The sequence below is a fragment of the Montipora foliosa genome, chromosome 3 (assembly GCF_036669935.1).
Source record: "Montipora foliosa isolate CH-2021 chromosome 3, ASM3666993v2, whole genome shotgun sequence".
Classification (NCBI taxonomy): Eukaryota; Metazoa; Cnidaria; class Anthozoa; order Scleractinia; family Acroporidae; genus Montipora; species Montipora foliosa.
The window spans coordinates 48,864,543-48,877,528 of record NC_090871.1 but is presented as its reverse complement, the minus strand read 5'-3'; the positions used below and the strand labels follow the sequence as shown (position 1 = coordinate 48,877,528).

At 42.1% G+C, this 12,986-nt stretch overlaps 2 protein-coding genes across 2 annotated transcripts; both read left to right on the top strand.

Annotated features, from left to right (window-relative positions):
- Window positions 1-1,839: 1,839 nt before the first annotated feature.
- Window positions 1,840-2,475, top strand: LOC137996038 (uncharacterized). Its single transcript, XM_068841476.1, has one exon. The coding sequence runs from the start codon at window positions 1,840-1,842 to the stop codon at window positions 2,473-2,475; it is 636 nt and encodes a 211-aa protein (XP_068697577.1).
- A 251-nt stretch (window positions 2,476-2,726) lies between these two features.
- On the top strand, window positions 2,727-10,269 carry LOC137996037 (uncharacterized). Its single transcript, XM_068841475.1, has 4 exons — window positions 2,727-3,044; window positions 3,126-3,598; window positions 3,644-5,440; window positions 10,125-10,269. Exons 1-4 carry the CDS (start codon window positions 2,727-2,729, stop codon window positions 10,267-10,269), a joined length of 2,733 nt encoding a protein of 910 aa, XP_068697576.1.
- The last annotated feature ends 2,717 nt before the right edge of the window (window positions 10,270-12,986 follow it).

Here is a 12,986-nt window from a genome sequence, read left to right as displayed (position 1 = left end):
GTGCTGATAAAATCCCGAGATATGCCAAAATTCGGTACTTGGAGGAATCTGTTGAGTCTAATATTAATTTTAAGCAAAAATTCCTCGCATTTATTAATTGTATAGCTATCTATTATCAAAACAAGCAGCTGTTTTCACCACCATGAGACTTGCTGATGCTGATTGGCCAATACTCAGTTGTACACAACCTCGTTCCCAGGGTCTCTTTGTCGACAATGAAGACCCTGGCAACGAGGTTTAGTTGTACCTTGTCGTTTGATTGGTTAATAGGGAGTATCTCGATTCCAATTCAAGAAAAATATGGACAATTCACAAACCTATGTACTGGTAATATTGGATTTGACATGGAGGCAACCAGACTATTATTAGTAGGACAGCGTAACGAATTCCATATCTTATTAGTGAGGTAACCAATGCCTTTTGGATGTGATCAAGAAACGTTATGCTAAACAACTGGTCCAATATTTCAGTTAACGATTATTCCAAGAGCGCACGTTGGATATGAGATGGCGCTTATATGAGGCGCTTAGCGCCGAGTTGGCTATAACCAGTCTCATATCCAGTAAGAGCGAAAGGAATAATTGTCATATTCTGAACTGTCTTAATTACAGAACGACAGGATGTTGTGTCAGTTTCTACAAAACGACCCACTCAATCACTTCCCATATTAAGTCATTACGGTGTATGAGCTGATAACCGAGATTGAGTGAGCCAATCGTTTTATATCAGTACGACAGATACGCAATATCCGATATTGAAAATTTCATAACTGTAATTAAACTCCTGTACAGTTTGAGATTCGTACTTTAACTTAACGATTCACTATAAAAAAGAAATATAGAAATACAAAGTAACAAGCAAGATATCAAAAAACTAAGCGACCAGATTTCCGCACAGGTCCCTACTTCATTATGCATACACTCCTTTGTTTCAAGAAAACAATAGCGATAACAATAGACGTCCTTTGGGACTGTGGCGCTTCTTCTTTTTTCTTGCAATTTGGGCACTTTTCCTCCAATTTTACCCATTTTTCAATTTTAGAATAAGCGCAAGAAGTGGAGTTTCAAGCAATCGTTGTAATAGGGTTCAGATTCTCAAACATAACAAACAAACCGATTAAAAGTACTGTCATAAAAAAATTTAATGGCCACCTGCTCTTTTTATCGTGACATTGTTCTATCTGTCTGCTTACGAATTCGCCGAGACACTGCAAAGTGTATGTTTTCTTCCTTTCCTGTATTCAGGATCACGAACGGTGCTTTTAGCGGGATCTTGCGATTTATCGCTCTTTGTAGAGATCGGCAATATGCTCATTACAGCGATAGAACTGTTTAATTAGTACCGGAAACGCATAAAGCTTTGATTGACATTTTAAGAGAATTCATTTGAGTGACTAAGGCTTAAGGGGTTTCAGATCAGTTAATAGCACGTGTTTGAAAGGATATGAGTCAGTCGCTAACCAGTTTCAGTAGTTTAAGTCAACCAGTTTCAGCAGTTTTAAACCGTCGAGTTGTTCAGTTTCAAGAGTTCGTAGTTTACGGAAACCCGCCACAGAAGTAAGTTTAGTTCAGTCTTTTATTTTGATTCTTTTCTGTTCATTTGCTTAGAGATTTCGCGTATTCAAAGTCTCAGTGATTGTTATGTAATTTTGTTCATTTCAGATCGACTAATTATCATAGTGAATAAAACGATGTTACAAAACACGTTGGAAGAGATTGGAGTTCCAGGTGACACAGATAACAGTCACATGTTGTCATTAATTGAAAAGATGCCGATGACAGAAAAGTCTGGTCGAGAGATCTAGAAAAGAACGGCGAGCCGGCGACTCTCCATTATCTGATGACGTGGATGACCACTGAAATGAAGTCGCGTATGCGAGCCACCGCGCCCCTCAGGACACGTAGCACTCATCACGCAGTTAGTTACGTAACTAAAGGAAATGAAGAACGAAGCAAAGTATCAACCTTTAAATGTTCAACTCACTGGCCGGATCAGTGCCTGAAATTTGCTGCGTTAAGTCTAGATGAGCGTTTAAATGCCGCCAAGGAGAACCACGCCTGTTTTAGCTGCCTTAAAAGAGCAGGTAGAGAACATAGAATGTCCAACTGTAGCAGAAGAACACAATGTACAGAAACGGTGAACGGCAAGCAATGCAAATACTACCATCATCCTCTGCTGCACAAGAGTGCAGCCGTCAGAGTAAGCATCTCTTCAGTCCGGGATAGTCAAGATGCATTACTACCGATTATCTCAGCAGAAATAGGAGGGCAAGGATTATACAAGCGTGGCAATGTACTTCTCGACTCTGGAGCTCAACTAAGTCTGATTCGTACGGAGACAGCAGAGAGTCTTGGACTAGACGGGAAGAACGTTTCAATTACCATAACCAAAATAGGCGGAGAAGAGGAGCAAATGAAGACAAAAGAGTTCAAGGTCCAACTAACCTCTCTAGTTAACAGGAGAAGTTCGTTGTAAAGGCAATAGGGATTCCCCGAATAAGCGATGACATTGCCGGAATTTCGAAGGAGGATGCTGCAAAAATGTCACTTCTGACGAAAGAGAAGATTTATCGAGGCTCGCGTCCAGTGGACCTACTTATTGGTATAGACCACGCCCAAGTGCACACTGGCGAGACGAGACAATAAGAACATCTGGTGGCCAGGAATTCACCCCTTAGATGGGTGGTATTTGGGGCAACAACCAGCAAAAATCAAGAAACAAGTAGAATGTTTCTCGTCAGCTACACCGTTCCTGTTGATCTGTCAGAATTTTGGTCCACAGAATCCGTGGGAGTAGCAGTGAAACCCTATGTCTGCTCAGTGGATAAGTTAACTCAGTCCGAACGAGAAGAAACAAGAATGATACAAGACTCCTGCAAGAAAGTGGGAAATCAATGGATGATTCCCTATCCGTGGAAAACAGATCCTAAGTTTCTCCCCGATAACCCGTCACAAGCTATGAAAAAGTTAGAAGCAACAGAGCGCCGATTAATGAAGAACCAAGCGAACGCTGAAGCATATAACCAGCAGATGCAAGAGATGGAAGTAATGAAGTTTTCTAGAAAGTTAACAGACGCGGAATTGGCATAATACACTGGTCCTGTGCATTACATCTCTCATCACGAGGTTTTGAGACCAGATAAAAAGAGCACGCCTATAAGAATTGTCTTCAATTCGTCCTCGGTTTATCAAGGCCACAGACTGAACGACTATTGGTTAAAAGGACCGGACCTGTTAAACAGTATTTTGGGGATCGTTCTGCGCTTTAGAGAAAATCAAGTAGCCATCAGTGGTGACATATCCAAGATGTACCACAGAATTCTGATACCAGAGGAAGACCAGCACGTACATCGATTCCTGTCGAGAAGTATGGAGATAGATCGCAAGCCTGACACCTACGTGAAGACCGTTTTGACGTTTGATGACAAACCAGCGCCAGCTATGGCACAGATAGCCTTGAGAAAAACAGCAGCACAAAGAGAAAACCACAGTCCGAGTGCAGCAAAGACACTGAAAGAAAACAGCTACATGGACGACATTCTGGACTCAGTGCAAACCGTGTCAGAAGCTCGGCAGCTGACGACGGACATTGATGAAGTGTTAGCCAAAGGTGGTTTTAGAATTAAATAATGGCAATCAAATAGAGATTTAAAGGACACCGGCGATAAACAGAATGAAGAAGTGAACGTTCCTAATGGATCAGGTGAAGATAAGGTCTTAGGCATTGTGTGGAACTCTACCGAAGGTTCCTTTAAGTTCAAAGTGAAATCTGAAACCATAGACTGCCTGAACTCAAGCGAATGGACTAAGAGAAGTATCCTCAGTCAAATAGCAAGAATCTATGATCCTGTTGGCTTCGCAGCAGCTTTTCTGATACGAGCTAAGATTGGCTTTCAAGAGCTATGGCAGCAGGGATATGAGTGGAACGAAGACCTCCCTTCAACAGTGCAACAGAAGTGGTTCAGTCTTTTCAAGGAAATGAAAGAGCTTAATGAAGTTTCCTTTCCAAGAAGTTTATCCCCATCGGAACCCGCCGATTCCCAACCGACACTTTGTGTCTTCGCAGACGCATCTCAAGACGCATTTGGCGCATGTGCTTACATCAGATGGGCAGTAGAGAAGGATAAATTTGACATCAGATTCATAGCAGCCAAGTCAAGAGTGGCTCCCCTCAAAAAGATCACAATCCCGCGGCTTGAGCAACAAGCGGCTGTATTAGCTTCCAGATTACAAGGCACAATCAAGGAAGAGTCTCTTTTCCAGTTCAAACAAACCGTCATCTTTACCGAGAGTGCCATCGTGTTAGCATGGGTTCGTGGCAAGATCAGGCGTTACAAACCGTTTGTCTCTAGCAGAATTGGAGAAATTCAAAGTCAAACCGACCCAGCACAGTGGAAGCATATTCCAAGCCAACACAACGTAGCAGAGGATGTCTCACGTGGTATAGTGGTTACGGAGTTGTCAGGAAGATGGCAGTCCGGAACAGATTTTTTACGCCTGCCTAAAGAACAGTGGCCCCAGAGCGAACTAGAGCCGAACCAAGAAGACGTAGAAAAGGAATGTAGGAAGACGTTGAATGTAGGAGCTGTGGCGTTCTCGCCAATTATAGCTGACAGCAATAGATTTTCCAGTTGGAAGAAGCTAGTTCGCGTGATGACATGGGTACTCAGGATGAAGAGAAACTTTCTAGCCAAGATAAAGCAAACTAACGAGTCCCAAATGTGTCAAGGACCGCTATCTGCTCAAGAGTTAGAGGAATGCAGAAAACATGTTATCAGACACGCACAGAGAAGCCTACAGAACCGCCTGGTGAACAACGAGTTCAAGATGCTAAGTCCCTTTGTAGATGACGAAGGCATTATCCGAGTTGGCCCCCGTGGAGGACGCTTCGACAAGGCAATCGTATCCTATGAAACAAAGCACCCAGTATTGTTACCTCATAACCACATCGTATTACGTCTTATCATACAAGAAGCTCATCGGTGCGGACATCCCGGGGTAGCGACAACAGTAGCTAAAACGAGAGCAAACTATTGGATAGTGCGAGGTCACGACCTTGCAAAAGCGGTCAAGTACAAGTGTGTTTTTTGCAGAGAAATGAAACCGAAGACAACAACGCAGATCGTGGCCGACCTACCTCCACACCGAACGGCACCAAACACCCCGCCATTTCACTATACGTCGAGCGATTATTTTGGTCCCTTCACGGTAAAATTTGGAAGAAACAAAACGGCGAAGTACTATGGAGTTATTCTCACATGCCTCAACACCAGAGCCGTCCATCTAGAAATAGCTACTGACTGTTCTACCATGGAATTCATTCAAACGCTTCACATATTTTTTTCCATCAGAGGTTACCCCGCTATCATAATGATGATAAGCGACAACGGAACGCAGATGGTAGGAGCTCAAAGGGAACTCCGCAAGATGATCGAAGGATGGTACATTGCAACAATTCGAGAATATTGTGCCGATAAAGGAATGCAGTGGAAGTTTACAACCCCAGGAGCACCACACTAGAATGGTTGCGCAGAGGCTCTTGTAAAAAGTTGCAAGACCGCTATAGAGAAAGCAGTGGGAAATCACACCTTGACGCCTTTTGAATTGTATACGTGTCTTTTAGAAGTTGCTAACCTAGTCAATCAACGTCCGATTGGTCGAGTTCCAAATGATCCAGACGATGGAGCTTATTTATGTCCGAACGATATGCTGTTAGGTAGAGCGTCTTCTCAAGTTCCGCAGGGCCCGTTCAATGAGACAAGGAACCCAAGGAAAAGAGTAGAGTTCATCCAGCAGATTTTGGACTCCTTCTGGAGAAGGTGGACAAGAGATGTGTTCCCCTTGCTAGTACCATGGAGGAGGTGGAACGTAGACAGACGTAACGTTTGTGTTGCGGCTTTGTCATGGTACAAGATTCGAATGCATTGAGAGGAAAATGGATTACCGGACGGGTAATAAAAGTGTACCCAGGGCAGGACGGAAAAGTCAGGGACGTGAAAGTAAAAACACCAACTGGCGAATTTTCAAGACCTATCACGAAGATAGTAGTAGTAAAACCAGCCGAAGGCTTTGAGTACGATGAAGAACGCTTCCTTCATCGGGGCGGAGGGAATGTTACAGCGATAGAACTGTTTAATTAGTACCGGAAACGCATAAAGTTTTGATTGACATTTTAAGAGAATTCATTTGAGTGACTAAGGCTTAAGGGGTTTCAGATCAGTTAATAGCACGTGTTTGAAAGGATATGAGTCAGTCGCTAACCAGTTTCAGTAGTTTAAGTCAACCAGTTTCAGCAGTTTTAAGCCGTCGAGTTGTTCAGTTTCAAGAGTTCGTAGTTTACGGAAACCCGCCACAGAAGTAAGTTTAGTTCAGTCTTTTATTTTGATTCTTTTCTGTTCATTTGCTTATGATGCTTCCAAGTAAATAACTTTTGTAGAGATCCATGGATGTTCCCGTACGAGGCATACTTTGTCTCACTCCCCATCATGTCAGACTCTTTTCAATGCCCTGCTGTGGGCTCGTTTGTCTGGGTCGACGAAGTTTAGGCGATGGTTAACTGGGAGATGATGTTAGCCCTTGTCTTGTAGGCAATTGTAAACTTTCCCGCCACAGGTAGCTAGGGCTAATAGTTTTTTCAAGGAAAGTTTACTGTCAGAAAATTATGTGTTCTCGCGGATTGCAGGTTATCCATTGCAGTTTTTTCTTGAGCATCGCGAAACAGATCCATCTCCCGATGCACTTTGTCTTTGCCACGCAACTGACTGCGTTTTCACACAGGTTGTGGACACGGAAGACGAAAGTAAATTGTTTTCTTTGCACTACTCTATGCACAGCTAGGGATAGGCTATAAAGCAGGGACAATTTCCAAATGTTCAAATCTCTCTTTGCTGTGACGCTTTTACTTGGTAGCCATCTTGATTATTACGAAGACACAAGTTTTCCTCAAAACAAGGGAAACATAAATCGATTTTAATTGCACTGAACTCGTGCATTAAAGTTTCCCATGACTGAAAGATGCACCAATCAGACCTTAAGCGTGGTACACTATTCCAGGCAATGAACTTATAGGTGTGCCGCACGCACGGGGCATGAAGGAAAAGCAGGTCACAGTTCACAGCAATACTGGAAAACCTAAAACTATCGCAGGGACTAATCTTAAGCCGAAACAGTGCCTTTGGTCGTAATTAAGGTTATGGTTAGCATTATTAAAGGGATAGGTTGTTTCAAGAGTAGTAAAAGGGGGATCTCTTAACGGTAACCTACAAGTGTAAGTTCGATTGTAGACCATTGTAGGTGCGCGGCGCGGCACGTGTATATAATTATGTATCATTGTTATGTAAATAGTCAGCCAGAATTCAAAATAAATATCATTTTCAACGTGTGAATTAGCAACTTGACACGTTGGCTCAGTGGTCAACAACAGGGACAAGTAATCCAGACAATTACGGTCGGTCGGAGTTCAAGGCAAGCTGCGAGTAACATACCATGGGATAAAATGGCAGAAAAAGCCGAGCGGGATCTGGAAAAAAGGGCAAGACGAAGGGATAGAAAGAGAAAAGCTGGGACGAAAGCGAGTAACGGTGTGGGCAATGAAGGGAAACAAGAGAGAGAGACAGAGGGAGGGAGAGAAAAATAAGATCCGTTTTTATTCATCCCGTAAGTACAAATTACCCAGGTATATATTCGGTTCTCTTGGGTATACGTATTGTTCTACAAAACAATAGCGCGAATGAATTATTAGTTTATTCTGTATGGCAGACCCTTCATAACTGCAGAAGACCAATGGGGTAGGTTATCAGATTGTTGGTCGCTGGAAGTGCTGGAAGATGTACTCGAGGACGACGCCATCTTTGGCCTGAGGGGCCAAGCCGCCGAGCCATAAGCGTGGTGGCTTGGGGAGAGTCATGCAAAGGGGAACCTGGTCTGCCAGACCATATTTGACCATGGGCCTTAGCACATACCTCAACATTTTCCAAAAACAATACAGAAACAAAATACAAACTAAATTATTCTAAAACTATGATGTTTTTTTTTTTTTGTTTTCAACGCATAAAAACTCGGATTATTCTAGCAGAGCTAAACTGAAATAAAGGCTTAAAATAATGCTCGTTTTGCTAAATTATGCTTAAAATTATGCTAGCACAATCTACCAAAGCCTAGTTTAGGGACGAGGCTAGGCAACAGGCTCTTCGCACGTTCCTGCCTGTAAATAGTTTGTTTGTTAATGTATTAAACCGTTTTGAATTTGAAAAACCAATCATGTTGCCTCCTCTTGACGTCATACAGTCCTCCTATTGGCTCTTTTCCCAAGATGGTTTTCTAGTCCGGCATCTTGAATACCATGACGTCATACCCTCATCTTATTGGCTATGGGACCATATGGCTCGGTTTTGAGGGAGCGTTCTGATTGGTCAATGGAGAAATTAATGAGATGTATCGCAATCTGATTGGCTAATGAAAATTGGGTCCGCCATCTTGAATACCATGACGTGACACTTGGTCAGGGGGTAGGTCGCGACGCCATCTTAAACTTTTGGACTTTAATCCCAACTTCTAAACCAATCACAAACCTCCTACTAAACTGTGCTTGTGATAATGGCGGACCCAATTTTCATTATGTGGGACGAAAGGGACCCAATTTTCAGTAGCTGATCAGATTGCGATGCATCTCGTTAAATTTTTTATTGACCAATAAGGACGTTCCCTCAAAACCGAGCCATATGGGCCCATATTACTACTATCATTGTCTACGTTCCCGTCTTGATTCAGCAGTTGGTGAAAATGCTCTTTCCATCTGTCTGGTATTTCTTTCGTGTCTGTTAGTAGCTGAGTTCCATCTGCATTCTTAACCAGGGCAACAGTGTTCGTTTTAGGGTCGTACACAGTTTTAAGTGCGGAGTACAGTCCCTGCGAGTTGTTACGCTCTCCAAACTTTTTAATTTCTTCTGCTTTCTTATTCCACCAGTTTTCTTTCGTTGTTCTTATCTCTATGTCTAATTTGGCTTCTATGTTGTTAAATACGGCTTGTTCTCTTACACTGTTCTCTTTCAGATGTGCATGGTGGATTTTTCGTTTCAGCCAAAGATCTTTAATTGCTTCATCCTGGTCTAGGAACCAGTTGGGAGCGGGTCAATTTGTTGGGCTTATTCGCTCCCGTGAAGGGCTCGATGAATGAAATGAATGTATATTTGAAGTGCGGGTTATGGACGAAAGAGAGAGGTGATCAATTAAAAAATATTCTTAGTCATACCCGCAAAGAATCCTGTTATATCAGCTCCACTCTAAGCTGGAATCCAGGAAGCGCCGCAGTTTTGCAAGTCCAAGAGCACGAATAATAGTGTTGATATGTATCTTTCTATAATGCATCCTCTTCCTAGTCACAAAAAAAATGTGTTCTCACAGTGTTAGAGTATGCATCTCTGGTCTGGAGTGGTATCCCCAAATAACTCGCCGAAGATATGCAGTGTGTGCAGAATCGCAGGCATTCTGAAGGCTAGGATACCTAACCTTTAAGAGCTCAGAGATGCAGCTTTAAATTAAGGAGCAAACTCGAGAGAATGTTAAGTGATAAGAACCACCCCAATTACTCACTGATATCAACGCACACGATCAATAGCCATTGTATTCGAGCGATGAATCGCGCTAAGGTACCACATTCTAGGAATGATAGGCACATGAAGTCCGTTGCGTTAAGGGCAACTCGCATTTTAAACAATAGATGATATTCTCTTGAGTTGTTATTCTACGAAATCCTAAGTATTCAAATTGAACATTACCTCATAGTTTTCATGTTTTAAATTTATCATAGTAAATTCGTAGTATTTTTTATTTACTGATGGATTAATAAAGCTATTATTATTTCTGGGAATCGCCTAAGGGGCACACTACAAACACGTGCATGTTGGTGTCAGCTTAGATGAGTTTGCAGCGTCAACAGCATGCAGCAACTATTGCGTATCATCCCCCAAATGATTTCTCTCGAGGTACACCATATCTCTACGGGTTGCTTTACAGTGGTTGCCACAAGCTGTTATCCGATGAAATCCTCCATCTAACTAAGGAGCAATGGTCCACTAATAGATGTCAACGTCGCAAAGCAGGACTTTGATGCACCGATTTCTGCAGCTGCAATGATGCTGAAGATGATGTAAGCTGTGATAATGATGCTGATGACGATGACCAGGAGTCATCTGATGTTGATAATGTTGATGATGATCATGACGACGATGATGGTGAAAAGGAGGAGGAGGAAGACGAGGGAGATGAATAGAATACCTTTTATCCTTTTCAAGGAGTTGTGAAAAAATTGCATTTGGCTGAATGGACTTAGTTGTAAAAAGTAAGCAGTGAAAAATATGCCACAAGGCATTTCATGAAAACAAGCTCCTTTGCATGTTATAATGGACACGAGATCAGATTTATTACTGTTATGTTACAGAGTTGTCTAAAGGCGCTGTTACACTGTCAAATGTTTCGTTCAACTTGTCCCGCCACAATGTCGCCTAAACATTGCGAGACAAGTTGCACGGAACATTTCACAGTGTAACAGCGCCTTAAGTGACACTCCAATAAAGAAATCATTGGGACAATCTGTCGCCATAAACAACAGCTAGAAGGCATTATGTGATCCAGCCTCGTTTTCACGTTAGCGTGGTCACGTGATCCGTTCTATTGCTAATACGTGTCAGATACACCCCAACTTAAAGCATAAGAATTTTTGACGAATATTTGCCACCATTGACGATGGTTAGAAAGCAATTGAAGATCAAGCCTCGTTTCCATGTTGGACTCTGAAAGTCACACCTTTAGCCCCCCCAAAAAAAGCCGTCGGTGCAGGTTACAAAATTGCCGACGTTTGTCATGCTCCTTAGGGCCCCCTTAACATATCTAGTTAGGCCGCTTGCTTTCTTCACGAAATTCCCACGGGATTACAGATGCTCCCAGACTAAATGGAACGGATGAATTGTTGAATTCGCTCAAGAAATACTTCGTAGATTTCGCCTAGTTAAAAAAAAATCGATAAGGATATGGCGCAAAAAAAGAAAAGGCATTCTGCATGGAATGGAGAATGATCTACGTGACATGTCAACCTTTCGTCTGGGGGCCTATTTTATTGGGTACGGTTCTTAGTTGCAGAAACGAAAGGTAAGTTTATAAGCTGAAGATCTCATTTTTGTTTCGCAAATAACACTTTAACCGTATTTTATGACATGATCTTGGCAAATTACGTTGTGTCTTTAGAGTTTTGGTCATTTCCTATCATAAGTTTGCTCTACGAACAGGGCTAGTGTTTTCTCTTTTAAAACGAAAGGTGCAGAGATCATTTTTCCCACAGATCTTTTAAGTCAAAATGCCTTTTGAGAGTGGTTGATTGATGTTCGATTTTGGCAAACTGAAAAATGGCCTTAGTTGTTCTTTTATTTCTTGTAACTTCAGCGCTTCGCATATAAAGCTTTGCATTTTTCGCCCGGGACTCAATGAGAAATGCAAAATGCGCCATTGCCATTTGTTTGTCAATCGACCGAGCTTATGAGAAGCATGGATCTATTTAACAAATAGGTGCCATGGTGCCGTGCGCCGTTTCAGTAACAGATCCGTCGCAGATAACGTCAAAGTGTGGCAAGAACAAAAAAAGGAGCACACGAGGTGATAACCGAGTGCGTCATTGATTTTTGTGTTACTGCATGCCAGATGGAATCTATTTGTTTTCATAAAATAAAGATCTAAAAGTTCTCAAATATGACGTCAGCTCTGTGTTTGTCCTCAAGATCGTGGGTGAAAACCAGTCAAAATGTGTGCATTATTGAGATTATATTAACGTAACAAACCGATTTGCATCCCTTTTATGAAGAACATTTGTTCTTGCATTGAGAAGCAGATTGTGACATCATCTAGCTTGTGGGAGGGGTTAAGGCTTAAATCAGACTTGGCGAAAGCGAGCGGATGCTTCTGACGAGCCTTAGGCTCAAAACGAACTAGTGATGATACCAATAAGGATAAACGCACAAAACACAACTGTAATCGTACTTAAACATATCCATCCATCATCAGTAAAGCCTGGCTTGCATGTGCAGTTGAAATTTTGAGCGGTATTTGCACAAGTTGCATTTTCATTGCAATCATGGAACCCGATTATCCATTCATTGACATCTAAATAGCAGGAAAGGATACAGGTACTCAAGCAACGATGTCAAACTTTAATAAAATGATCCAATCGGACACTATAATCATCTTTCACTATCATCAATAAACAGCCGGTAACAGCCCAAAAATGATATTATTTTATAGCGGTGCTCCGCGCGCGCGGAGCACCATAGTTAAGAAAATATGGTAACCCATTGATGCGAGAAAATTTGGTTTTGCTCACCGTACGTCCGTTCAACCCTTCCATGTATGCCGATGTGACCAGTATCACGTAACCATGTAAGGGTTCAAGTTTAGAGCTCCAGTTGACACACTAGCTAGTTTACAGCATACATCTTTGATATTAGAAATCAAGGTTATGTTATGTTAAATTGACACCTGTCTAAACAAGGTATCCGCTGACGAGTATCACGTGACAACATCGCGGGCTCAAGTTAGACTTAATCGAGGTCAGCTGGTTGTTTTTTTTAAAGTCGACCGCTGACCAGAGACTTGTTGTTGATTGGATCGCAGGCTCAAGCCAGATCAGACGCACATCTGAACATAAACTAGGCTTAATTTTTCGGGCTCTTTCTGTGGCTCGATGCGGCTACACGTCCATGCTACGTCACCGAAAGCTCTTGACAGTCGATGCTTTTCGCGTTCAGGTACGGTTTGAAAATATTTTTTTCTTGCATTTTTCGCTGGTTTCAAACCAGGTTTGACATAATATAGCTGTGATCAGGACACACTTGTGGCTACGTATTTATTCAAGTTAAGCATTGGAGGGATATAAACTTAAAGCTGAGTGTTTATTATTAATTTGTTTAGTGCTGCTTTTTACTCCATATTGAAATTTTTGAC

Excerpts from the sequence above, each read along its gene's own strand:
- LOC137996038 (XM_068841476.1), top strand. The coding sequence starts at position 1,840 with ATGACGTGGATGACCACTGAAATGAAGTCGCGTATGCGAGCCACCGCG.
- LOC137996037 (XM_068841475.1), top strand. The coding sequence starts at position 2,727 with ATGTTTCTCGTCAGCTACACCGTTCCTGTTGATCTGTCAGAATTTTGG. Across the intron at positions 3,045-3,125 it reads AGCAGATGCAAGAGATGGAA|GTTTTGAGACCAGATAAAAA; the intron begins GTAATGAAGTTT and ends TCTCATCACGAG. Across the intron at positions 5,441-10,124 it reads CGCAAGATGATCGAAGGATG|CTGCAATGATGCTGAAGATG; the intron begins GTACATTGCAAC and ends CGATTTCTGCAG.